Raw genomic sequence first — 27,948 nt, 5'->3', positions numbered from 1 at the left:
TAATCTTTAATTTATGTTAGTCACATCATTTTTTACTAGAAATACCTAAATGAACATGTATTGCCACTGGTAAAAAATCTACTTATTCTCAACAAAATATACTTAATAGTTACCTTAATTTTACAAAGAGCCAAAGCAATAGTAGATGGTTAAAAATCTAAGATGGTAAAAGAAATACTTAATGCACAACCACTTTTTTTGTATTACATATTGCTTTAACAAACATTAAATGGTGGTATTATGTCCATTTAGAAGCAAAATACTTCAAAATTGTTGCTCTACCATAATCAGCTTCAAAAGTTTGCAGGTAGGTTTCAATTAAACTATAGTGTCTTTCAACATATGTTATAGATCTTAGTTTCATGTTTCAGTTTCTAAAGGAACAATATGTTATTAAGCAATGAATACCTGTCAGGAATACCATGACAAAGCACATTGTTTACAGAGGTACAAACAGATTTTGGAAAACCTCCATAGCCTAGAGGTGAGGGATAGGCATCATGACTGATGATTTCCTGATGAACAAGAGCATCTATCTCTTCAGTTGTCATGTCAACCTGAAATATTAAATAAAGAAATTGTGGAGCGACAGTTGAAGACACTTCCTGTATTTACTGACTATGTCTATAGCTACAGCACTTCCAGACGAGGCTGTATAAATTTACTGTGATAAACTTGTGGTACAACATTTTAATTAATTATGATTAACCTTAAAATCCTATTGTGCCTTTCTGACAACTGTTTGGGTATATGATGGTGTTATGGACTATTAAGAAATGGACATTTTAAAATCTAAGATCCTTTCAATCACTTGTGAGTCATTAAATGACATGACTCCTTTTTAGCCTGAAGGTTTAAAAAATATGTTCTGAGGCAATTCCTTCCTCTTCTTCAATGGTTAGTGCCCTGGGCTAACGGAAGCATAAAATTCTCAAAAGGATCTTCAATTTAGATGACAAAGCTTGAAAAGTAGGTCAAACCACACCTTTTTATCTCAGCGAAACATTACATGGGTTTCGCCATAATGGCATGGAGGTTATGGATCATCATTTAAAAAACTAAGTCTGATACATTTTGTAGAGACTCAGGTTCACTAATCTTGATTTCTTTCATGCCTAAATAAATCAATGTGTTTTCAAAAAATATTTTCCCTTACTAGAAGGTATCCAATTGCTCCCAAACTAGAAGAAAACTGAAATCAAGTTTTGTGGGCACATGAGGACTATCTCCACAAATTCATAAATCATGAGCAAAATTCTAAAACAAAATCTTTTATTAAAAAGTATTTCTTCAAGAGTTTTCTTTATGTTATTTTATATTCACATTATGGTTAGTTGTGTTGCTATAACAAGTCTATTACACAAATGATACACTAAGTGCTTCATCTTTGAGTCTCACTTCCTAAATTCTGCCCACCTTTTGGAAACTACAGTATTTTCTTTTATGATCCTTACATAGCAGGATTCAGATTCAGTTTCAGATTATTCCAAAAGACCTAAATCTTGTAGTAAGATAGTTGTACATAATTACATTGCTGAATTACCTATAGCTTAGTGTATCTGGTCTGTCTTTCTTTGCAGAGCCAATGTAAGAAAATAAGAGACAAAGCATGAGGCAAAGCAACTCTTCAGGCACACGGAAATAATGTGGGGAATAAAAGCAGAAACTACAGGCAGGAGTAAGAGGGGAAAAGTCAAAGCCATCTGCCATGGATCAACTTAGATAGGCCGATTGTGCTCAAAGTATCTCCAGAATTCTGCTACTTAACATCAAATTTGTATTTTCAATTATCTCTTGAATAAACACAGAAATAATATGATCCCTTTCCCCTATCCCAAGGCTTTACTTAATTTTAACAAATTAGATGTATACAAAAGAAGAGTTAAAGGGAAAGGGAAAAAAGGGGAAGAGGGTTTGTTGCCCCTTATGTAAGTCTTCTAGGCTTGGTGAGACGCCACCTTTAAACACTTCCCGGCCAGGAGGAGGACATGGCGGGCCAGCTGACAAGCCTGACGAAGCCCTTGAATCTGATCTTCATTCTTAACTTCTATGCTGTCTCCCCAGTCGGGTACAATGCCTGTCGTCACATAGTCTGGCTTCTTTATGTGCTTGAGGAAAAAGGATTGAAAACGAAGATCAGAACCCAGTGCATGACAATGGGATCATTTTTTCGGACACAGCCTCCTGCTTCATGGAGCTCTGCCCTTCCTGCCGGAGCACCGACCTCTGAAGCCAGCACAACAGACCCTCCAGGCTGCCCCCAGTTCCTTCCCCTGCCCTTTTGAACTTAACATGGCCTGTTAGTGCTGCCTCTGGATGGTCTGTTAACCTTTCTGTGCTTTGAGTCACACTGGACTGAAGGAGACTTCTGGTCAAAACAAACAGGAGTTTTCTTCCTTCTCCAACCCTGTTAGAAGCCTATTGCCATTGATAACAAATAGCACCAAGCTTCCCAACTGCCAAATGGTTAATTAAGAGCACTTTCATCTCCTCGACACAAAGATAAATTTATGCAAAGGACAGCTCACAACACCCTCTCCCAATGAATATATGTAAAAGGCTGACTGTCAAGTTCACGGACGCCTATCACATATGCACTTCTCTTACACTTTGCAACTGTACCCAAACTAAGAAGGAACTAGAGGACAAAACGAAACGGCTCTCTTTCCTTTTCCTTTCTTTTTTTTTTTCAAGTACATAAAAAATACTTTGAACACTTCCATCATTTGTCAAAAATAAACAAACTCCCCCCTCCTCTGAAACTCAAAATGTTCAACTCTGATCTCCCTTGGAGAACGTTCTCCACCACTAACTTAAATCCATGGGCAGTATTCAGAAAATAAATACTACCTTACACACAGAGCTCCTTTCAGTCCCAAGGTTTTGCACAGCTCTTTACAAACTATTTATGGCAACTGCTACATAAGTTTTGTTGAACAGTACCCAGTAAGGCTACAGAGCAGTTGGGGACAGGAAGCTGAGAGAGATAACGCTATTCAATGGACATCACAGCATCTCTGGAAGGGCTGAGGTTAGGGCTCTGAACTTTGGGAACTGCATCATGCAGGATTTAAGGACCTTCACTTATTCTTGTGTTCAGATGGGCCTTTCTGACACAAGTAACGCCATTGCTTGGGCTGCAGCAGCCGAGCTCGGGGTGAGCATCTTCTCTGCTACAGCTTTACCACCAGCACCCACAGCCCCGCCTCCTCTCTCTTTGCAAGCTGGCCAGGTTACAACCACAGGCAGAAGGGCTGTTGGCTTGTCACTGAAATTCTAAAACAATACATTCACCTCTCTGGAGACTTCTTTTTTCTTTTCTACTAAGGAAATACCAGAAACATACTCTGGGCTCTGGTGGCCTGTCTTGTCAGCCCTTGTCACAAAAATGGGCCACTTACCTTCAGGGAGTATGATATACTTAATGTGGGTTTACTGCAAAAAAAAAAAAAAAAAACCCAGAAAAAGAAGGAAAGCAGGTGACTTTTGCGACAAATCTATATTTCTTTCACCTATTCTCGTTCTTCCTAAACAATCCCCACACCTCCTTTACACTGCATTTTGGAAAAATGGACAGATTGTCTATAAACTTATCTTCATGGTAGAAATTTAATATGGAAATTTTCATGATAGAAACTTAAATTCTAAGTGAATTAAGCAGTTATAAGCTCAGTGCTTTGTTTAAAAAAATGAATATTATAGAACTGCAGGATGTTAAAACTTCCCAAACCACAGTTTTAAATCACAGGCCAAGTTTAAAAATTATAATTCAAACAGCTCAGAAATCAAAGGTGCAAAAACACTTGATTGCTTCTGCAGTTAACCTTTATCTTGGCTGGAAAAAGCAGCAAATAATAGGCAATACAGTACCTTAGGGACTGGATGAGCTGAAGAAACTGCAGCCGGCAAAACTATACTGTGTGAAATCTCTCTTTGTCTCCGGAAAAAGAAATTTCTTCTTTGTTGACTGCTTGACTGCTTGTGTAAGTAGATATGATTGAGTGGTGAAGAGAAAATCCTGTGACAACCTAGAAGCAGAAGTAGACATATCTTAAGTAAAAAAAACTACTTAGTGCTACATTTTAAGAGGTTGCGTTGTTGTCTATTAAATCATTATTATAATCCTTTATTGGCTCAAAAAGAAAAAGCCCCAAATAGAAAGGAAAGCAGTGGTATTCTGAGTTCTAGTACAATAGTAGCAAAGCATATTTATTAGCTAATAGTATGTTTACATAAATGTTTGACAATGGAAAACTCTATTCTAATGGGTAAAAAACATATAGAAACATCTGCTAAACACCAGGTCTATAAAAAGAGCAATTTCTGCTGTGGTACCTTAAAAGCAGCCATGTCCAGGATGACCCTAGATTCAGGGCACCGTTTGGGTGGCTTTATGTTCTTTAAAGCCATTTTCCTTTCACGAATCCTGGACAAATTGCCAGCTGCATTTTTTGCCCTCGACAGGATTACTACTCTGTGTTAAGTTCATGTGCAGCGAGGCATTATACTGAAATTCATTGTAATGAATGCTCAAGTCAGATAAAGACTACATAGCAAAATTGTAGGGTGTAACCCTGAAAGAAAACGAATGTAGGGTCCTAAAGTACCCACAACAGGAACTTAGAAATATCTATCAAAATTTTAAGTGCACACATCCTTTGACTCAGCAATTCATCTCCTAGGACTCTACTGTATGCAGTGATGGATGTTTGAAGATGAACTGTAGGGCCTCCCTGGTGGCGCAGTGGTTGAGAGTCCGCCTGCCGATGCAGGGGATACGGGTTCGTGCCCCGGTCTGGGAGGATCCCATATGCCGCAGAGCGGCTGGGCCCGTGGGCCATGGCCGCTGGGCCTGCGCGTCCAGAGCCTGTGCTCCGCAACGGGAGAGGCCACAACAGTGAGAGGCCCACATACCGCAAAAATAAAAAAAAAATAAAATAAAATAAAAAAAAGATGAACTGTAGCACTGTTTGTGGTAGAAAAAAAATGGGAAATAATCCAAATGTCCATCCGTAGGGGACTGGTTAAATATACTATGGTAAATCTATACAACAGAAAACTATAGAGGTATTAAAGAGCATAAGCTAAATCATCTCTATGTATTGACATTCAAAGAGGTCACAATATATTGTTAGGAAAATGGCAAATGCTGAGCAGTACATATTAAAAGTTCATTAAAAGGAGCTTATGTAAAAAGCTCATGTAAAAAGAACTTATACATTTATACAGGCTTGTATATGCCTATAAAATTTCTGAAAATTGATATTCATCAATAGTGGTTATTTCTGGGGTATCTGATTGCGGCTGGGGTGGGGAGGAAGACTTCCTGATTCCTTCTGTTTTCTTCTATACTGATTGACTTTTAAAAACATTCACTTGCATTACTTTTATAATTAAAACAATAGTTTTAAAAATCCCCAACATGCCATAATTGCATGTCAGGGGTTGGCAAACTACAGCCCAAAGGGCAAATCTGCCCTGCTGCCTATTTTTATATAGCCCCAACCTAAAAATGATTTTTATATTTATAAATGTTTGAAAAAAATCATATTTTGTAACGTGAAATTATACAATATTCAAATTTCAGTGCCCGTAAATAAAGGTTTATTGGAACATAGCTACACTCATTCACTTACAATTAGCCATGGCTGCTTCTGAGTGACAGTGGCAGAGTTGAGTAGTCGTGACAGAGAACATATGGTTCACAAAGCCTAAGATATTTACTACCTGCCCCTTAGAGAAGAATTTTGTCGACTCCCGGTCTAGAGCATTGGTTCTCAAAATGTGGTACCCAGACCAGCATATTAGTATCACATGGGGAAAAGATGCAAATTCTTGGGCCCCTCCTCAATTTACTGACTCAGACTCTGGGATGTGGTCAGCAATCTGTGTTTTAACAATCCCTCACCAGAGTGATTCTCATGCACACTAAAGTTTGAGAATTACTGGCCTAGGGTAATCTTTCAGCTGTGAAACACAATGGAAACACAAATTGCAGGTGAGTATTAGCCCCAAAACTCAAGATCTCTAAGTGGGAGAAAGGAAAAATGGGAAAAAGGCACAGATGCAAACAAACCCCAATAGTCATTGATTCAGTGTCCTAAGTTTCACTCAATTATGTTCTTCCAGAAAGCTGAAAGTAACATTGTTGAATCAAACTTATAGCAGCGTTTCAGGTATTATTTTAAACAATTCCAAATACCAGACAAAATGCTGCCAGTAATATCACTTCTTTAAAAAAAAAAAAGTTGCTTGATAGAGGCAGGTACATATTCCCTAAAGCTTGTAAAGTACAACATTTCCCTAAAGACAACACCACCAGCCCCAGGATGTTAACTGTCTATGAGGGGCAGGGTAGTTTCCTAGTAAAAGCAGATGGTTGGAAAGCAGAAGCCTGGACTTCTGTCTCAGCTCTACTACTTGTTAGCTGTGTGGCCCTGAGCAAGTGTCTTGTTTTGAGTCTCAAGTTGGAATTAATTGGAATAAAGTCTGTGAAAGTGCCCTGCATTTAGTAGATGCTCAAAAAATGGTAGTTCCTTCAAGAATACTTGAAAAGTAAAATGAGAAAGAAACCCTGGGCTTCACTATAGCTTCTAATACTGAGAACTTAGTGTGCGTCAATTACTATGCTAGGCCCTTTACATATGGTAGCTCATTAATCTTCCTGAGAACCCTGTAAACTGTAAACTGTTATTACTCATTCCACAGTTGAAGATATGGAAGCACACAAAGGTAAGTAACTCTGCCAGAGTGCCAAAGCGGCGGGAAAGCAGGTCCAGTTGCCTTCATGAAGTATATTGCTCTCCCACGCGTGAGAAAAAGATGAGCTAACAACATACAAGGACACACTCTGAAAGTGTAAAAGGCCTCACAAAACTTGTAAAAGTTACCACTATTATTGTTTTTTTTTGCAAAAGTGGTGATGGGTTGACCTAATCCATCCTCTTTCTCAAGCCAAATTCCCTTTGCTGACCAAAAACGTGCTGTAGAGGTTTGGCTGGGCAGTCTGTGGACACAGAATGGAAAATCTGGGTCCCAGTTAAAGCCAGGAAAAGGCTCAGGTGGAGTCAATCCATGATTCTGGGCTCCCTAACTGCATCCCTAGGTAGGACCAAAGACAAGCTCCCAAGTGTTTCCCTCCTGAGAAAAGCATGTATTATGATGACTATTAATAACGATAACACTAATAGAAATAGAAAACAATAATAGTGGTTAACACTTAATGGCCAGTTTCTTTAATTAAGCACAGTCCTAGGTGCCCCACACACATTAAGTCTTACCAGTGCTGTTAGGGAGGCGGGCAGCTGTTGATGTCACTATTTTATGGATGAGGAACAAAGGCTCACATCTCTGGTGGCCCCAGCTAGAGTCCTCGAAGTCCAAATCCAGGGCTGTGTCTGCCGCTCCAAGCTGCCTTTCAACAGTGTGCACGGGCTCTAGTAGCTGGCATGCTTTGCTATAGCATGTGTTTTTTCAGCGATTCAATTTCAAAGAAATTTGTTTTTAATCATGAAAAAAAATAAACATCATGGAACCAGCCAACATTCAGAATGAAGGTATTTTTCATGAAAAGTCTTAGAACTGACTTAACTGGGAGGCATTGTGGTAGTGAAAATAACACGAGCTTTGAAGTCAGATCTGAATTACCAAAACTTCTGAGCCCCACTTTCTTCACCATTACATGGGAAGAGTAGTGCTTTCCTCACCACCAGGTTGCTGTGAACATTAGCTGAGATAACACATATCCCTAAACCATCTTTTAAAAGTAGGTGCTCCATGGGGGAGTTCCCTGGTGGCCTAGTGGTTAGGATTCCAGGCTTTCACTGCCATGGCCTGGGTTCAATCCCTGGTCGGGGAACTGAGATCCCGCAAGACAACGTGGTGTGGCCAAAAAAAAAAAAAAAATTGGGACCTTATAAATGTTAATGTCTTTCCCTTTCCCTTCTCAACACTCAATATGTTTACCTGTGGGCCTCGAAATTTACTTATTCTTTTATTTGACAATTACTTACTGAGCTCCTCCTACATGCCATGCTTTGGACACGAGGTGAACCAGGTGACAAAGTCCCCGCCTCAGGGAGCTCATATTCCGTGGTGCGACACAGACAAGAAGCAAACAAATACATTCGATTATATCAGATGGTGATATTCCTGATGAAAAATGGGCCCGAATGACACCACATTGGAGCTAGAGGTTCTGCTCCTGGTCCTGCCAGGAGCTAACTGTGTGACCTCGGGCAGTAACAACAGCAGTGAACGCTGGCTGAGAGCCTACTGGTGCCAAGCTCTGTGCTGAGCACTTCACAGACACTATCAACTGCTACAGGAGGTTTAGTAAAATGAGGGAGTGAACTTCATAATCTCTGAGGTCTATTTTTTTAATATAAATTTATTTATTTATTTTTGGCTGCGTTGGGTCTTTGTTGCTGTGCACGGGCTTTCTCTAGTTGCAGTGAGCTGGGGCTACTCTTGGTTGCAGTGCACGGGCTTCTCATTGTGGTGGCTTCTCTTGTTGCGGAGCACGGGCTCTAGGTGCACAGGCTTCAGTAGTTGTGTCTCATGGGCTCTAGAATGCAGGCTCAGCAGTTGTGGTGCACGGGCTTAGTTGCTCCGAGGCTTGTGGGATCTTCCCGGACCAGGGCTCGAACCCGTCCCCTGCACTGGCAGGCGGATTCTTCACCACTGTACCACCAGGGAAGTCCCTGAGGTCTCTTTCAGCTCTGACATGTGTGCCTTCATTCAGCAGCTTCTGACTGTCATTCTATGTCCCAGGCAATGGGACGATGTAGAGTCTGATCAATTTTAGGACTCATGTAGATTTTTTTCAATGCAGCTGATAACATGAAAGAGAGGTCATCTTTATCAGTATTATCAAGTTCAGTACACACTCATTACAGGGGGAATCTTTCCAATGTTCTTAAACTGAACGCATTAAGTCATCAGGTCTCTACTAGGAGATCTGAATGAGGCTTCTGAGACATTCACTTCTAGAATGAACAGTGTTGCCAACATACCTGTTCTGCTAAATAATGGGCTCACTGCCAGAAAGAGGCAAGCACCTCCACACATGACTTAAACATTGGGAACACAGCCTGAATACATCCAATCTGTTGACAATTATGGTTTTGCAGTGTTCTCAGCAACTCCACTTTCATAAGATACATTTTTATTGGAAGCAAAATCTTTTCTTTCAATCTGATAAAAGACACCCTATAAATGTTGTCACAAAGTAACAGGATAATAAGGTACCATACCGTGTTTATTCTAACTATTCATTACAAACCAGGAAAAAAAAAAAACAATTTAGTGTTTTCACAGGTGAAATGAAGAAATGGTCTTACATCAATATGTGCCTTTAGAAGATAATGGCTCTCCAATTAACATGACAAAAAATGTGGGGGGGGGGAGATCCTCAACTTTGCTTATCATAGTGTAATTCATAAATAGCAATTAACAAATTTTCTAAATGCAGAGTGAGTAAAATGAAAATCCCCCATCCCAATTATACTCAGGGTCACAAACTACATTATCTGCTATAGATCACTCTAGAAAAGGTTTGTTGAATTTCCTGTATATTTCCTTTCTTTGTAAAAGCACTGCTTTGTACATCCAAAATGAACACATATGTTACACATCTGTTATATTTCAATTTAAAAAATAACTAAATAGAAGAACTGCTGATACCGTCTAATAACTACATGTAACTTCCAACTTGCTACTGTCAATGTTACACAGCTAATTTGATGCATGATGCCCATCATCAGAGGCAGGGACACCAGGCAGGTTTCCATCAGCCTCCGGACTGGCCCCTCGGTCTTCTGGGCACCATCATTCACCCAGGACTCACAGCAAACCCTCTTTTGTTAAAGCTATTTTTAGGAAACAAGGGTTAAGCTGACTAATCTGAAGTTTAGGAGATGCCAGTAGGAAGTCATCGGAAACCTCAGAAGAGGAGAGCCCCAGATCAGCAAGGAGCTGCTTTGGACTAATTTGATCTTAAAAGACATGATCATAGCGAGTGTTGTTACTGTCAGTTATGTAACAGAAACTCTATATAAGGTCTCCTTAGGCAGTAAATCTATACGTTATTAGTTATGAATACTAGAATACTTACTGTTATCACAGGTAATAACAAGAATTTATTTTCAGTGTCATAAAAATTCTATCAGCTCCTAGTTTGAGCTGAATGTCAAAAATTATAAGCAACTGCTTCTTTCCTTCCACGGAGGAGCACGCTGTGCGGCCTGAATGTCTGTTGAAATTGCTATATGACCCTTGGATCCTGCAGCACATTTTTCATATTCTAAATTTGTATTTGAAATGTAAATTTAGGTTACAGTTTTCAATATTTTCATATTCAGTAATAACATCAATTTCTAAAAGCTGTATTTTATTTCCCTTTACAGATTAAGTCTGAAAGGTGGGACTACAGAATTCAAGTATGATGGGGGAAGAATGCATTTAAAATAACTAATATTGCTGCACATGACATGCCCTATATTCACTGGCCTCTTACTCAGGGTTCATTTTAATTGTTATCTGCGCGTGCATTCTATACCACATAATGAAAAGCTTCCATTTCACCCACTGAGCCCTAGGTTTTTATGTGCACCTCTACTAATGACCCTTAATTAAGCCGATTTTACCCTCGGAAATGCAAGTTTTCTTTTGGTCAACAAGTATTTTTAAGAGAGAGTTCTGAATGAACTTGCAAAGAGACATTTAAAATGCCTATTAATGCTTATTATCTTAAGCAGTTGTAAAACTGAACAAAGTACATTTGTACTCAAGTGTGGGCTACCAACACCTCTATGTTTCACTGTACGTTTCCAGGGAAGCACTTTCACCCTCCAGAGTGCCATCAATCCTCAGTTATGGTATGTTTCAGAGGCTTCAAGTATCTGGGTAGAAAACAACACAATAAAGTAGCCTGTATCACTTTACATTAGCCAACAATGTCAACCAGAGATAATATGTAATTTAAAAGACACCCTGTAAAATGTCTTGCTGAATGTATTTTTTCATAATGATCAGCAAATGTCAAAGTCTAGTAACAAAACTATTATTTATAGCGTATCAACATCTAATTGATTTTACGAATGGAGGCAATTATTTTGGATGAAGGGAGGAATGCCTGCCAGATTTAAATGATTTATGATTGCTAAGAGAAAACAACAATGTTTTGCTAATTCATTTTCAAATATGGCTCTTACACTCATTGATGATTTTAATTTTAAATCAAAGGATTTGCTAAAATAATACATTAACTCTAAAAAAAAAGCAACTTTGTGACAGCAATTCAAGAGATTTTTAACTGTTTAGAAATACTGCTTCCTACAGTAGGCTCAGGAGGGACTGTACCACAGAAATACATTTTCAAGGTGCTGATTTAGAACCACAGAAAGATCACAGTTCATGAACTCCAACCAGTTACCCAGGGTAGGAGCGCAGGCTCTTACAGCACGGCGAATGCAGCCATGTCTCATGTTTCCTGACCTAAAACATTGACAGTCCGCTTGATAGGTTTGATAACTTGCACAAATGTCGTGAAAGGAAAGTTAAATAGTCTGCCTCACTCTCTGTAACTCCCATTGATTTTTATAATCTAGTAGTAAGAGGTGCATGTTTTAAGAGTAAATGAGAAAGAAAGTTCCTTCCCATATCAAGGAGACTATAATGCAGAAGAGAAGCTCACATTTCACAAGAAATAACCTGTGCATCTGTTGAAGAAGAAGAAGAAGAAAAAGAAGAAGGGAAAAAAACCCAAAACAGCTAGGGGAATGCCCCAGGCTGAAGCAGATACTGATTGGGCAAAGCTTAAGGACAAGGGCCCTTGGAACTAAACAAAAGCAAATTCATTCTGTTGACAGATGTTGATTACATCAAAGCAACAAGGAACTCGCCCAACTCCCATTTTTTAAAAAACAATTAATACCCCTCTACAATCTACACAATAAGGACAAAGTAAGTTTTTAAACCAATCATAACAGACATCATTAAACTTGTTTTTTAAAAGTTTTGGTTGAGTTCTGGTGTGTTTTTAGCTATGAGCTTCTCCAAACAGTGCTTTATTCATTCCCACGGACATGTCTGGGGAGCTAAGCTGCCCATGCCATCAGCCCCTTCCTTCCAGGGGTTAACTGCTCTGACTGCCAAATAAAATACAGAGCAAGCCATGTAATTATGGAGACAGTCAAAGGGCAGGCTCTATTTTGAAATCTATTTGCACGGACAAGGTCTTCCAATTGAGCTTACAGGAAACAAGCTGGTAAAGAGCCTCCTTTTCCCCAGATGCTTTCCACACTTTTTCTCCAATTCAGAAAATCATGGATATGGACACCATACACCATTACTTCCTGGATTTCAAGCTAAGATGCCATTACAAGGAGAAGAGTGGATCTGTTTCACAAACTTGTAAATATAACTTTTTTTTTTTCTTAATTAACAGCATTTGGCAACAGCATCTGGCAACAGCCTCTGGACGATAAAGCTACAGTGTTTATTAAACAACATTTCTCAAGAGGATACAGGCCAATTGTTATGCAGGTGTTGGAAAACAGATCATTTTCTTTAATGCTCAAAATAAAGCACATAGTCAAGTCTAAAGTGTGCTGGCATAAACAATTATCTGAAATAAAGATTCTACTCGACATCCAACAGGGTTGTCCTTGAAGTTATTTATAGCTAAGATTGCTAAAACAGTAAAAAAAGATTCCATAGAAATAAAAAAAAAGAAATGTGTAAAGTATTTTAAGTGACAAAAAATCACAAGTCACTTTTATGCTGAAACATAAAAATTTGTCCTAGTTGCTTAAAGCTCTAAGTTTGCAATTTCTATGAGACTTTATCATACTCATATTAGAATTGGGCCACCACAACTAATAACACTAAGTAGTCAGAGGAAGGTGAGATAGTAATCTTCACCACACATATGAGGCTATGGATGTAACTCATCATCAAGCCTATAAACCAGAGCCTGGGAGTCCTGGTTCTAAAGAAGATGAGCTGGAAAGCCAGCCATAGAGCACTTCTGGGAAGAGGAAGGGTGGCGGCCTGAGGGCACCCTCTACCAATAATAACAACATTCAAGAATGATGCCCAGGTCACGGCAAAACATGACCTTCCCCAAGGCTCCATCAGGAAGTTGGCTCCGTGCTACATCCCTCTTCCTTTTTAACAAAATGTATCAATAGCAACTGATAGAGTATAACGTCAATGACAAGTTCAGAAATGGGTTTAGGAAAAATACTTCATTTTGCTTCTTAACAAAAGCTAATTGGATAATATGTTATTATTCATTAATTTACATCACTAGCACCTAGGGATCTGTGATTTAAACAAAAAGCATTCCCTTCTTCTTGGGTGACAAAAACAACCCAACCTATTCTAGAAACACAGATCAATAAACATACCTATTTAATAAAGTAGACTCAAAAACAACCCAACCTATTCTAGAAACACAGATCAATAAACATACCTATTTAATAAAGTAGACTCATGTTTGTGAACCTAGAAAAAAGTTCCTTTAGGCCGGCCCAATCATAGCCGGGGGAAGAGTGTCAAAGATTATAGTAAGAACACAAAATCTAAATCTAAAAGCAGATCATTTGGTGGATAAGTGGAAGTTACACAGAAATGATTAATCTGTAAAAGGAACTAGGACTACTGTATGAAACTTCTCCATTTAAGATGAAAAATGTTTAGTTCAAACTTTGAATTTAAATTCATCTTTATAATCATAAAATATTGAGTCACACTGAAATAGTATATGCTTAGAAAATCCCATTGTGTCTCAGCTAAAGTTTAGAGAAAAGCAGCTTTTTAGCACTTCAACAATACATATACTCAGGCAACTTCTTGGACAAAGAAATATTGTACCCTTTCACAGGAAATAAAGAAGCTGTTTATTAGGGCTGTGGTTAAAATGTAATAATTCATTCCAGTTGAGCCCTGTGAAAAATGTCATCAAAATATCATTTTCTTTGCCAGATTTTCTGGATGCCGTAGTATCATTTAAATACAGAATAAAAGTCAAGCTCTGATCAGAGTAGAAGTACGACACCAAAATGACCCAAAAGCAAACATTCATTCTGTCAAAGTTACAGGAAAGAATTTCACACAGTCCTGATACCCAGAGAATGCACACTTCTAGGTTAGCACAGAACATCTGGCAAACTTCAACTTTCCAAAGTCTCTCAAAAAAACATTCCTATTACCTCACATACTTGGGTTAAAGAAGAGGAAAAAACAGAAAAAAATTTATATTAAAGCACACAAGTAAGCATCAGAAAGAGCAGTTTCACAGAAATAACACATGGAATTCAATTTTAGAGAAAGTCTGTATAGAAATATCATGAGTTTACAAAAAACTGACATAGTAAGAAAGTCCTTCTTTAATTCTTTAAAAAAGACTATTCTTAAATACTACTGTCATGTAAAATCCTACTCAAAATATTAGTTATTTGGATAAAAATATCCAGTAATAGAAGATGTTGGGACTTATAATTTATGATCAAAGGCACAGCTTTAGTATGAATATTTTTCAATTGTACTAAAGCCTTTGAAAAGACTGTAATTTTAATCTTCCTCTCACAACAGGGTCAACTGAATTCTACATGCAACATGCTCTAGTTATATTGTTGGATGCATTTCTTTTTTCTTTCTCTTTATGAGCCCTTTAAAGTTATTTATGCAAATAATTGGTATAAAATAGCTCAGAGCTTTGACCCAAACAACAGTATCATTACCAAAAAACCCCTACAAAACCCAAAAAACATCTTAATATTTTCCTGAGAATGCTTTCACTGTACAGCTCCAAGTGAAAGGCATGAAACAAAAAGAAACCATTTGAATATAAATCCTACGGTGGTATTTTGACAATCGTGGGAGTTCTGCCCTGTAACCAGGCAATAGAAGTGGTAGGTAGTTAGGTAGGTCAATAATCACAACCGAAAATAAGAAAGCTAAGCTCCGGGAAAACAATATATTTTCAGCTTCTGCAGTTGAGATTACACAGATTCAAGACAATAGAAGCCAAGATCACTCATCAAGGAGTCATTTTCACAAAAAATAAAGAGAAAATACACAGTAGCCTCTTTAGCAAAAGAAAAAAGTTCCAAATTATCTGAAGGCAGCTTTTTGAAGTGATGTAGTTATGTTGCCACAAATAACTTTATATTTAATTCAACTATGTAGCCTTAGTTAATCACATGAAGAAATAACAGCTCCATTGCTTTAAGAATTAATGCAAAAAGTACAATGTATTAAAATGGTACAGGCTTAAAAGGGGAGTCCCACAGAAGCCTGATTACAAATTGGCTCTTGTATTTTTTTTTCAGATATGGATGCTCAGCTATAAAATCATTATTTTCTGTACTAAAGATTAAAAATGAAAACCACTGCTACCACTACCCAAATGTGTACTCTTTACCTGTATAAAGCAGGCTGCCTCTCATAGCTGAAAACACAGTATTACTTGAAATCCATAGCTGACCAAGGTCATTCACATTTGGTGGAATGAAAAATTCATCATCTCATTTTTAGATTAAAGTCTTCAGTAGAGCCACAGTCCTGAAGTATTTAATGTGTACAATATCTGAAGCATGCTATTATCTAATGTGAACACTTTTTCAACTATAGTGCTACCCAAGTGTTATAAAACAAAAACAAAAATCTCAAGAAAAAACATAGCCCATTTGGAGGTAAAAAGAAATAGTAGAATTTCAAACACTTTATATTTTGCTTGTGAATGTGCCATGAGATTTTCCTCTGAAAGGTGTGCCTTTCTATTTATATTTACTTGAGTTCTTGTTTAAATTGTTTTCCCTTCTCTGAGCATTAGTTGGTTTACTTGGACAATTTAGTTAAATTCTCTAAGCCTTAGTTTGCTCATCCGTTAACAGGAATAACAATACCTTCTTCACAGGGTTGCTATGATAAATGTATGACATGAGGTATGGAGAGTGGCACAAGGTAAGCACTCGATAAATGGTAATTATGATCACTGGTTGCCTGACTATGGGAGAAGGTCACTCTAAAATGGACTGATCAGTAGGTAGAAACCAGCCTGAACGTCAAAATGTGTTTTGGATAATTCACAAGGTAAGTACTTCACAAAATATTCATGAGATCCTAGGTTGGGTCCCAGAACTGCTACTTAAAAACCATGCTATCCAAGGCACTGGTCCTCTCCTGCCTTTATCACAGGACCACCCTGACCATCAAATGAGACTGCAGATGTATAAACACTTTATAAACCAGACGGCATCTCATGATTGTAGTGTATTGAGAGAAGGCTTAAATTCAGTAGGATGAATCATGTACAGCCTAATTTTGACATTTTTCTGAGAGTTCTTGGTGGGGCCTTGCTAGAAAGCTGATGGTAAAGTCTAAGGAAAATCTCTTCTTCCATTTAGAAGCATAAACGATCCCAGCTTTATTCAAGAATCATATCCTTCCAAACACATTAGTATATAGAATAGATTTTATATTTGTGCAAAGGGTGGGATGAGAGAAGTATGTTCTAGAAAGATTCTACTTGGCAGTGAACACATCCCCTGTAAAGCTCCTTACCACAAATAATTCTGAGACAGCAGAATGTTATTTTTATTCTGTTATTAAATAGTGTTCAGTCAATGTTATACTTAGCCATAAACTGTTACGTTGTCCTTGGTAACCTCAGTAACTTAGGTTGTAAGAGTTTAAACACATTTGTTTGACTATTTAATAGAAATATTCTAGAGCTCACCAAATCTTATTGTTTAAATGTATCAAGAAGTCTCCTTTGCATAAAAATTCCTGTTTATTAATACAAGAACTTATTTATATTTCAAGCACTACCAACATACATCATTTATGACAAAAAAGGCAAGCACTCCATAAGAAATGCTCAATCACTGTCAATCACAAACACTAAAATATAAAAACCAAAGCAAGCCGTATGAACTGTATTAAATTCAGCTAAGCACAGAACTACCAACAGAACAAACAAAAAAACAAATAATTATCAGTGACTCACAGATCTATTTACATGAGATACACAAAATAACTTGCAAAGGTGTAACCATGGTAACGTGATAGCCTAAATTGAGTGCCTTTAAAATTTGCATTTATTTTAACACTATGCAAACGGATGTCCTTACAAAATTTAAATATTTCAAAAGTAGTCAAAGCTTATCTTTGTTATCTGATCATTGATCAAAATAGTTTCAACTATAAATCAGCTGTCTTTAAAATTATTCATGGCCCAATTTAATGAAACCATGATAAAAATATCAAACAATTTTTTCTAATTTTTCAGCAAACTATTTTCACAACCACTGATTAACAATTGAAAAAACTTAGCTGTATACAATAAATCTCATAATAGTCAAATAATATTAAAACATGCTTTGACATAAAGACTTTTCTTAAACTCACACTGTTGCATGTAACCACCCCCCTTCTAATTAGCTACTAAAGCAGTAATGCTATCAGCTGTTTCAGTTTATAGGTGATTTTCACTGACAATTACCATTTGAATAGTTTAATATTTAATGCTACAGTTAGTCCTAATGTCTTCTATTTTATTTCTTAAGCTACAGGAGTAAAACATTATTTTGTAGTTCACTGGCTCCCACACTTAAGATGTAATGTTTAGTGTGTATTTCATTATGTAGATGAGCAATGGATGTTGCTTGACATGATTTAAATGGGTCAACAGTATTTTCCTAGTCACATTAATCATTCGGACAGCTAGAATTTAAAATATGGCCTTGAAAACTAAAACTGGAGAATCTATTCACACAAATGACACTCACCATTGGCGGGTTATCTAGGATGTGGTTAAGGAGAAGGAAGAGTTACAGACTTTGAACACATGTTTCATTATTTACTCGGAAACCACTTCAAGATCCTAGCTCTGTTTTCAGAATCTAAGTGAACACCCACAGGGACAGATTTCTGAGATACCAAACTGTAGTTAAAAAAAAAAAAAAAGCATTAGATGGAAATCTATGAAAACTTTTTCATTTGAGAAGAAAGAATAAAATTTGGGGAGCCCAGCTGTAAATGAGACAGGGCCCCAAGGGTATGATCAGGCAAATGGTATCTATACAAATATACCGCAGCATGGATGAGGACACACCACTCACTTTGGACAGCCATCATGTCTTCACCCGCTGATGGCTCCTAGGAAGTGAAGAAGAGAAGGAGAAAAAGAAAAAGCAGAACTGGCCTTTAGAAATAGTTGCAAATCATCTTGTTCCAGCTGCATCAAAAGAAAGAATCTGATAAGGAACATGGAGAGAGACAGATGTGAACCCATGAACAGCAACTCCAGTTTCCTCTTCCCTTCATTGTCATGACTGACCTCTCCACTGAGTCTGACCGAGGGACGCTCTGGTCTACATGGCTAGGCAATATGCTGGAAGACCATCCTGAACAGCCATCCTACCACTTTGTTCCATATGAATTAGGTGCTTTCAAATAAAAGTATGGAAGCCACATGCAATCGCTTCCCTCCCACCAGAAGCTCTTCAGTGGGTCTTTGGCAGCTGTGAAGAAGACAGTGTCCGGCATTAGCTTTCTCTTTCTGAACTCACTTCAGAAGGGTCATCCTCACAAGTGGATGTGCTCTGTCCTTGCCTGAAGCCACACAGAATGAGCCAGAGTTCATGGGAAGCCTACTTTTTTTTTTCTGATTATGAAAATGGTATATGCATGGTATTAAACATTTTTATAACAATACTGAGAAAGCATAAATAGTATAAAGTAAAAAATGGTAAAGAGCTTCCTCAAATGATCACTGTTAACATTCAGCAAACACACTTTAGACCATTTCTCTATGTACCCATTAATATATTTTTATTATATTTTTAATAGTATATTAATTTATATTTTATAAATATTCTGTTTGTACATGTAGTTTTATAAACTGCTATTCTGAAAGCTAGTAATTTCTCTCCACAATATACAGAAGTTTCCAGTCTTTTTTTTTTTTTTTTTTTTTTTTTTTTGCGGTATGCGGGCCTCTCACTGTTGTGGCCTCTCCCGTTGCGGAGCACAGGCTCCGGACGCAAGCTCAGCGGCCCTGGCTCACGGGCCCAGCCGCTCCACGGCATGTGGGATCTTCCCGGACCGGGGCACGAACCCGTGTCCCCTGCATCGGCAGGCGGACTCTCAACCACTGCGCCACCAGGGAAGCCCCCAGTCTTTTTTTTTAATTAATTAATTTAATTTATTTTATTTTTGACTGCGTTGGGTCTTCGTTGCTGCATGTGGGCTTTCTCTAGTTGCGGCGAGCGGGGACTTCTCTTCGTTGCAGTGCGCGGGCTTCTCATTGCAGTGGCTTCTCTTGTTGTGGAGCAGGGGCTCTGGGTGTGCGGGCTTCGGTAGTTGTGGCCCGCGGGCTCAGTAGTTGTGGCCCGCGGGCTCAGTAGTTGTGGTGCACAGGCTTAGTTGCTCCGCGGCATGTGGGATCCTCCCGGACTGGGGCTGGAACCCATGTCCCCTGCATTGGCAGGCAGATTCCCAACCACTGCGCCACCAGGGAATCCCAAGATACCTATCTTTAACAAAAACTATAGATCTACGTGATACTTGTTATCCTCCTGGGTTACTGGTTTCATAGTATTCCTTTATATGGATGGGTAACATAGCACTTTATTTAACTGATGATGAGCATTTAGGTGAGTTCTTCTGTTTTGTGCCCTGCACAATATACCTTTTACAAATACATGTATTTGTAATTATTCTTTTTAGCTTAAATTCCCAGAAGTAGAATTCTTGGGTTAAAAAATATACAGAATTCTGACATATCTGCAAAACTGCTCTCCACAAAAGAGCAATTTATAATCCCAATGGTGCCTATTCCCCTGCACCCTCACCACTATTTCACCTTTGTCAGTCTGATAAATGAAAAATGGTATCTCGCTTTTACTTGTTTTTCTTCAGATACTACTGAGGTTGAAGATCTCTTTATTTATGTATTTATATTCTTTTGTGAAATCTCCATTTAGGCCTTGTGGGCTGTTTTTTTTTTTTTTTTTTTTTTTGCGGTACGCGGGCCTCTCACTGCTGTGACCTCTCCCGTTGCAGAGCACGGGCTCCGGACGCGCAGGCTCAGCGGCCATGGCTCACGGGCCCAGCTGCTCCGCGGCATGTGGGATCCTCCCTGACCGGGGCACAAACCCATGTCCCCTGCATCGGCAGGCGAACTCTCAACCACTGCGCCACCAGGGAAGCCCCCTGTGGGCTGTTTTTTTACTGGATTTACTTTAAGTGTGCTCTGTGAATTAGAAACATTAAACATTTGTGTACTATATTGTTTCAAAATTTTTTTCAGTTTGCCATTTGCATTTCAACTTTGTTTAAAGTGTGGGTTTAGGGACTTCCCTGGTGGCTCAGTGGTTAAGAATCCACCTGCCAATACAGGGGACACGGGTTCGCGCTCTAGTTCGGGAAGATCCTACATGCCACAGAGCAACTAAGCCCGTGCGCCACATCCACTGAAGCCTGAGCGCCTAGAGCCGGTGCTCCCAACAAGAGAAGTCACCGCAGTAAGAAGCCCGCGCACCGCAACGAAGAGTAGCCCCCTGCTCGCCGCCAATTAGAGAAAGCCCGTGCGCAGCAACAAAGATCCAACACCGCCAAAAATAAATAAAATTAAATATTATTAAAAAAATAAAATAAAGTGTGGGCTTATATTGAATTTATAGATTAATCTAGGGAGACTATGACTCTCTAAAATATTTAGTTGTCTTATTTAAGAGATGTCCTTACATTTACTGCAGTCTTCTTTACTGTATCTCAGTAGACATCTAATGTCTTCACATAGGCCCTGTATATTCCTTATTATTTGTTTACTCTGGGATATTTTATATTCTTGGTTGTTATCATAAATGGATTTTTTCCATTATATTATCTGCCTAAATATAGGACAATAATTGTTTTTCTTTTAAAAAAACATAAGTTTTAAAAAGTTGAAATATAATATTCCAGTGTCATACTTTCATGCTCCTTAATATATAAAAAAAATCAAACAGACATACAGACTCACATGCTTTTTCCACTGGAAAGAAGTGAGTTGGGACTGACTGGGGTTAACTAGACTTTCCTTTCCATCACTGCCAACTCACCCCCTCCTACCCTGTCTCTCCCCAACGTTCCCCTCCCTCTTCTCAAATATGAAGTGTTAAACGAGACAGGCTAACAGGTGCTGGAAGTGCCAGTAAATTAAAGGCACCAAAAAAGAAGGATAGATTTTTGGGAAAGGTTTGATATTTAAACTATTCCCCCTCAAAGGCAGTGACCTAATCATGAGGGGTTGGGGGAAAGAGTTAGAACTTTTTAAGACTTATTATTCTACACTCACCTAAATTTACAGCTTAGTCTTGTTTTTGTGCTGAGTTGTGTGTCTGGGTTGGGATGGGGCAACCGTAATCTTTTCAGTGGTAGGGTTCCATCTTAATTCAGCCTTTATGCAGCTGTAACTGTACCTACAGGCACAAGAAGGTCTGACTGCATTGAGCAAACAGCGCAATTAAGAAAATTCCCCTCATCTTATAACAGTGAAAGAAATCAAGAACTTTAACTCAAAATAAATTGAAAACTCATCTGCCAGCTTTCCGACCAAGGTCTCTGTATAGCTCTAGTTGCCAGGATCCTCTCATATTCAGTTTGACTTCCCCCTGGGAAGCCAAATATTCCTTAAAGTTGTAGAAGGGGGTCAGGGTGTGTGTGTGGAAAATCCTCTCCTTACTGTTCTCTTAGAGCAGACGCTGTCCTGACGTATTCTCTTCCATGAGTTTCAGAATACTACTTTCAACTCCACCTGCAAGTTTGGAAAATCCCTGTGACATATATTTGGCAGAAAAAAATGACTACTTTTTTTTTTTTTTTTTTTTTTTTTTTTTTTTTTTTTCTTTTTGCGGTATGCGGGCCTCTCACTGTTGTGGCCTCTCCCGTTGCGGAGCACAGGCTCCGGACGCGCCGGCCCAGCGGCCGTGGCTCACGGACCTAGCCGCTCCGCGGCATATGGGATCCTCCCAGACCGGGGCACGAACCCGTATCCCCTGCATCGGCAGGCGGACTCTCAACCACTGCGCCACCAGGGAGGCCCATGACTACTTTTTTTGCATTATAAATATCTGATCCACAGGTAATAGCATGGAGGGTTATACCCTTTTCTCTAGTTTTACCTATATTTGAAATTTTCAATAATAAAAATTTTAAAGAGCATTTGGTCTAGCACTAAAAAAGAAAAATAGCTTTCCTAAAGAATTCAAAGAGGGCTTCCCTGGTGGTGCAGTGGTTAAGAATCTGCCTGCCAATGCAGGGGACACGGGTTCGAGCCCTGGTCCAGGAAGATCCTACATGCCGCGGAGCAACTAAGCCTGTGAGCTACAACCACTGAGCCTGTGCTCTAGAGTCCGTGTGCCACAACTACTGAAGCCTGCACGCCTAGAGCCCGTGCTCCACAACAAGAGAAGCCACCGCAATGAGAAGCCCGCACATCTCAACGAAGAGCAGCCCCTGCTCACCACAACTAGAGAAAAGCCCGTGCGCAGCAACGAAGACCCAACGCAGCCAAAAATATAATAAAAAAAAAGAATTCAAAGAAGTGTAGGAAATGGAAGAGTTATTCTAAATCTAGCATGCTGTTTACACATGAAAAAACAAAGTATTTAAAATGAGCATTGATCTGCAATTGCTCCTGTTAGCAACAGCCCCAGGACTGATGCTTCTTGATGGTAGAAACTGCAGTTATTCACACATTTCTAATTTGCAGTTTACAGCCACGCATGCTTCTTTGGAGTAAACCTGGGGTTGAGTTTTAACTGCTCATATGTTACGCAAGTAAAACTCCTAAAGTACATTATAGCACAAGAGGGCACAGGTTTGGACACCAAACTCTTTCTGAGCACAGTGTGATATAAGGTGCTGGCTGGGATCTGAAAAGTGTCTGGGGCTTGGCCATCATGGTGATGTACAGAGAGGCGGGAAGTCTTCATGGAACTTCAACACTGGAAGTGCTGGAGAAACACTGCAGTGAGAGAAGTTCCATTTCCACCTTTGTGTCATAAAACCTTAGGCAGCAAGTAGATTTTTGCACAATGGTATGGGGCCCCTCAGGTAAGTATTTCAGGGATAATATATACAACAGGAAGGCCATAAATCTTGTAAAGGGGGTAGCAGTGGACTGACATGGACAGAATTTACACCTAGAATTAATGTGTCATCATTACCAAATCCACTCTGCTCTCAACTCCACTGCCATGACTAGATGATGCTGACCTCACTGAGTAATCTGAAAGGCTGGCAATATTTGGGTTTCGTGATGGCTAACTTCAGACCTCATAAATATTATGTAACTCTAGTCTTTTTGCCTCTAGCCAACAAGCCTGACTGCAATTTTCAGCCACAAGTGGCAAACTGACATTGAGAATTTATGAGCTCTGCCATATTAGTAATGCACATTTCCTTTTGAATTGTTCTAGCCTGTAGCCTGAAGCAGATTATAATTATCATTCCTTTTGCCATACAAATCTGAAGATCTAAAAGTGGTTCAGGTGGCAACATCAATATTTCAATGTTCTATGTAGGTTGGTAAATAAAAGCCCATGTATGACAAATGAAAAGCACATGGATATTTGTATTGCTAGAATTTTAAGATATCTTAGCTTATTGAAGCTTGGTCCCCATCACAGTGTGTCCATATAAATTGATTCCCTATCCTATTAGAGATGTTTTTCACTTTACTATCAAACAAATGCATGTTGTACAGTTTGCTTGGAGCAGGATATTCAGGTAGTCAGTGATCCATACTATGGAAAAAGTTAGTTCTACACCAAGATAAATATGTGGTCTTAGCTGTTAGGAAAGCATTTTCCTACAGAAACAATGTGTCTAAGTTCTAGGCTAGCCCATTTGCCAATATAACTGAAATACTACACATTTGCAATGAAAAGAAAAAGCTAGGAAACAATTCAGCTGCAAACACCTGATATTTTAGCTACGTTATGGATTTTCTGGGAATGTTGCTGCCATTTACAGTGTGGTTTCTAGAGGAAAACATGTTCTACATGGACAATGAGGGAAAGTGAAATGTCCTCTCTATGGCCTTCTACCTCCCATTCTCAGCCTCTTCCTCTCCATCTCCCACTGGAAAGGGGATGGAGGCTGAATGGCCCTGAAAATGCTAGAGAGGAGAGTAGGCCAAGTCTCATTCCTTCTCATAAAACCTGTACCAGCCCCAGAGCTAGGAACCTCATGCTGCTTCAGCTTCTTCCAACATCTAGAGCAAGTGAAAGGAAGCAAGTCTGTTTTGAAGTTCAAGCAACCCCACTTCCCTGACCCTTAGCACCAGAATGAACACCTCAAGCCCCAGTACAGCCACCTTGAGAGGAAACATGGTGGCTCTGTGGGACTACGGTCACTCTAACTGGAGTTCACCAATATGGGCAGGAGGTCTGGTTAATAATAACTTAGATGGAGCCAGGGGAGCGGGATTGTCTAACTTCAGTTCTGGCTCTAAGATTTACTAGATGCCAACCTTCAGCAAGTTACTTAATCATTCTGTGCCTCAGTTTCTCTATCTGTTAATAAAAAGGGAAAATTTTAAAAATTGTGAGGATTAAATAAGTTCATATGTATTAAGTATTTATCATTATGGCACCTGGCACATAGCAATCAAGAAGTTGAGCTATCATTCATTTTAGGTATAGTATCACTTTGAATGAAAAAGGTACATAAATGTTCTCTCCTTTTTTAAAGCTATATTATTTTTTCCCTCTGGTCTCCAGAGCAGTAGTGGTTAGGTAGGAAGATGAAATTTAGCAAGTGGACATTAATGCCCAGAAACAGTTTATGTACCTCTAAAATACTCCTACACTCACAAGGATGCTTCAACATATGCAAATCAATCAATGTGATATACTATATCAACAAAAGAGAAGAGAAAAATTATGTGATCATCTCAATAGATGCAGAAGCATTTGATAAAATTCCACATACATTCATGATAAAAACTTTGACCAAAGTAAGTATAAAGGGAACATATCTCAACATAATAAAAGCTATTTATGACAAACCCACAGCCAACATAATGCATAATGGTGAAAAGCTGAAAGCCTTCCCACTAAAATCTGGAAGAAGACAAGGATGCCCACTCTCACCACTTCTATTTAACTTTGTACTGGAAGTCCTAGCCACAGCAATCACACAAGAAAAACAAATAAAAGGTATCCAAATTGAAAGGAAAGAGGTAAAATTGTCATTATATGCAGATTACATGATATTCTAAATAGAAAACCCTAAAGACTCCACACAAAAACTATTAGAACTGATAAATGGGGACTTCCCTGGTGGCGCAGTGGTTAAGAATCCACCTGCCAATGCAGGGGACACGGTTTCGATCCCTGGTCCGGGAAAATCCCACATGCTGTGGAGCAACTAAGCCCAAGTGCCACAACTACTGAGCCTGTGCTCTAGAGCCCACAAGCCACAACTACTGAGCCCGTGTGCCACAACTACCGAAGCCTGCGTGCCTAGAGCCTGTGCTCCCTAACAAGAGAAGCCACCGCAATGAGAAGCACACGCACTGCAATGAAGAGTAGCCCCGCTCGCCGCAACTAGAGAAAGCCTGCGCACAGCAACAAAGACCGAATGCAGCCATAAAAAAAAAAAAAAAACCTCCTAGAAGAGAACATAGGCAAAATATTATCTCGCATAAATTGTAGCAATACTTTCTTAGATCAGTCTTCCAAGGCAAAAGAAATAAAAGTAAAATACTCCTCTACACACACACACACACACACACACACACTCCTCAAATAAAACCCAGACTTTTAAATTACAAGTACATATGAGTAACAGACAACAGTAAACTTATTTATCTATGTTGTTTTTACTAATAATTTTTTTTTTTGGCTGCATCGCATCTTCATTGCTGCACATGGGCTTTCTCTAGTTGCGGCAAGCGGAGGCTACTCTTCATTGCGGTGCACGGGCTTCTCATTGCGATGGCTTTTCTTGTTGTGGAGCACGGGTTCTAAGTGCACGGGCTTCAGTAGTTGCAGCACGTGGGATCAGTAGTCGCAGCACGTGGGCTCAGTAGTTGCGGCGCGTGGGCTCAGGGCATATGGGCTTCAGTAGTTGTGGCACATGGGCTCAGTAGTTGTGGCTCGTGGGCTCTAGAGGGCAGGCTCAGTAGTTGTGGCACATGGGCTTAGTTGCTCCACAGCATGTGGGATCTTCCTGGACCAGGGATCGAAACCGTGTCCCCTGCATTGGCAGGTGGATTCCCAACCACTGCACCACCAGGGGAGTCCCACTAATAACGTTTTAAAGAAAGCATTTTAAAACTTAATGCAAGTACAGGTGAGGACGTGGGGCAACAAAAACACTCAAATATTACTGGAGAATGTGTCAATTGGTACAACCACAGTGAAAAACAGAATGAAGTCACTAGTTCAATCCCAGGTATACACGCAATAAAAATGCATACTGAGGTACCGAGATGCACCAGAAGACACGTACAAGAATGTTTGTAATAGAAAAAACGTGTAACTAACCCAAATGCCTATCTACAACAGAATGGATAAATTATGATAAATTCATAAAATGGAAGGCTATACAGCAACCAAAATAAATGAACTACACCTACAGACAATAATATGGATGAATATTTAAAATATAAAGTCGAGTCAAAGAAGCCAGAAAAAAAGAGAATCTGTGATTCTATTTATATAAAGGTACAAAAACAGGCAAAATCGAATCATACTCTATAAGAATCTATACATGGGCGGGGGGGTGGTTAAGAATCCGCCTGCCAATGCAGGGGACACAGGTTCGAGCCCTGGTCCAGGAACATCACACATGCCACAGAGCAACTAAGCCCGTGCGCCACAACTACTGAAGCCCACGTGCCTAGAACCCGTGCTCCACAACAAGAGAAGCCCCCGCGATGAGAAGCCCGCGCACCACAACGAAGAGTAGCCCCTGCTCGCCGCAACTAGAGAAAGCCCACGCGCAGCAGTGAAGACCCAATGCAGCCAAAATAAATAAATAAATAATATTTAAACTAAAAAAAAAAAAAAGAATCTATACATGGGGGTAAAACTATAAACAAAAGTAAGAAAGTGAATACTATTAAAGTCAAGATTGTGATTACCTGGGAGATGAAAGAGATTTGGACTGGGAAAGGCAATGAGAGTTCTTCTGAGGTACAGGCAACATTCTGATTTTTTTTTTGTTTTAACTGGCACAGTAGTAATATAGGTGTTTGCTTTACAATCACTCGTTAAATTGCCCAATCCTTTTACATGTTTCTCTATATATATTATATTTCACAATAAAGTGCTAGAAGGGAGAGAGGAAAGAAGGCAGGAAAAGAAGAAAGGAAAGAAGGAGGGAAGGAGGGAAGGGGGGAGGGAGGGAGTGAGTGAGGGATAAAGCCAGAACTAGAAAACAAAATAAACCAAAAAAAAAGATGAGAACGCATTCTAACAATCGGGTTTCTGTATATTATGATGCAAGTAACTCAAAATATTAATATGTTAAATTCAAGCAATTTTTAAAAATCAAGTAAAATAGAAAATCAGAAATAATTCACAATTTTTATTATACAGTGAAAATTAATAGCATAGTTATCTATATTATATTTAATTGACCAGGCTATTAGAAATTTGTACTTGAGAAAAATTAAAATTAATTCTTATAATTATTCTATTACTACAAACTAGTTAATAAATATCTTCGATGGCCATATAACTATATTCTTATTCCAGGGCTTTTTAATTGATATAACGTACATTGGACAACTATACTGCTTGCTGAAGTAGAAAAACCTACCAAACTTTCTTAGCAGGAAAACTGTATCCTTTCAGAAGCTTTATAATAACAATAATAAAATAGCTGACATGTTTATAGCAATTTAAAAAATAACTTCATACAGATTATTTAATTTGG

The 27,948-nt window shown here is 39.0% G+C and overlaps 1 protein-coding gene across 7 annotated transcripts in view; it reads right to left on the bottom strand.

The window, feature by feature from the left end:
• Positions 1 to 27,948, bottom strand: part of METAP1D (methionyl aminopeptidase type 1D, mitochondrial) — an 80,832-nt gene that overhangs the window by 13,775 nt on the left and 39,109 nt on the right. For 2 of the 7 annotated variants that reach the window (XM_082629998.1, XM_082629994.1), the window contains exons 2-6: positions 18,132 to 18,168; positions 10,808 to 10,901; positions 3,871 to 4,028; positions 1,959 to 2,108; positions 409 to 557 (exon numbers count right to left, since the gene is read on the bottom strand). In XM_082629998.1, coding sequence (XP_082486124.1) covers positions 409 to 557; positions 1,959 to 2,108; positions 3,871 to 4,028; positions 10,808 to 10,862 — 512 coding nt within the window. In that variant the 5' untranslated portion in view covers positions 10,863 to 10,901; positions 18,132 to 18,168. Of the gene's footprint in view, positions 1 to 408; positions 558 to 1,543; positions 1,845 to 1,958; positions 2,109 to 3,870; positions 4,029 to 10,807; positions 10,902 to 18,131; positions 18,169 to 27,948 lie in introns of those variants that run through there. The other 5 variants (XM_082629997.1, XM_082629999.1, XM_082629995.1 and 2 more) reach the window with 5 other exon arrangements.

This window comes from Mesoplodon mirus (assembly GCF_964341445.2).
Source record: "Mesoplodon mirus genome assembly, chromosome: 8".
Classification (NCBI taxonomy): domain Eukaryota; kingdom Metazoa; phylum Chordata; class Mammalia; order Artiodactyla; family Ziphiidae; genus Mesoplodon; species Mesoplodon mirus.
Note: the sequence above shows the minus strand (reverse complement) of the source record. Positions and strands in the feature narration are given on the sequence as shown.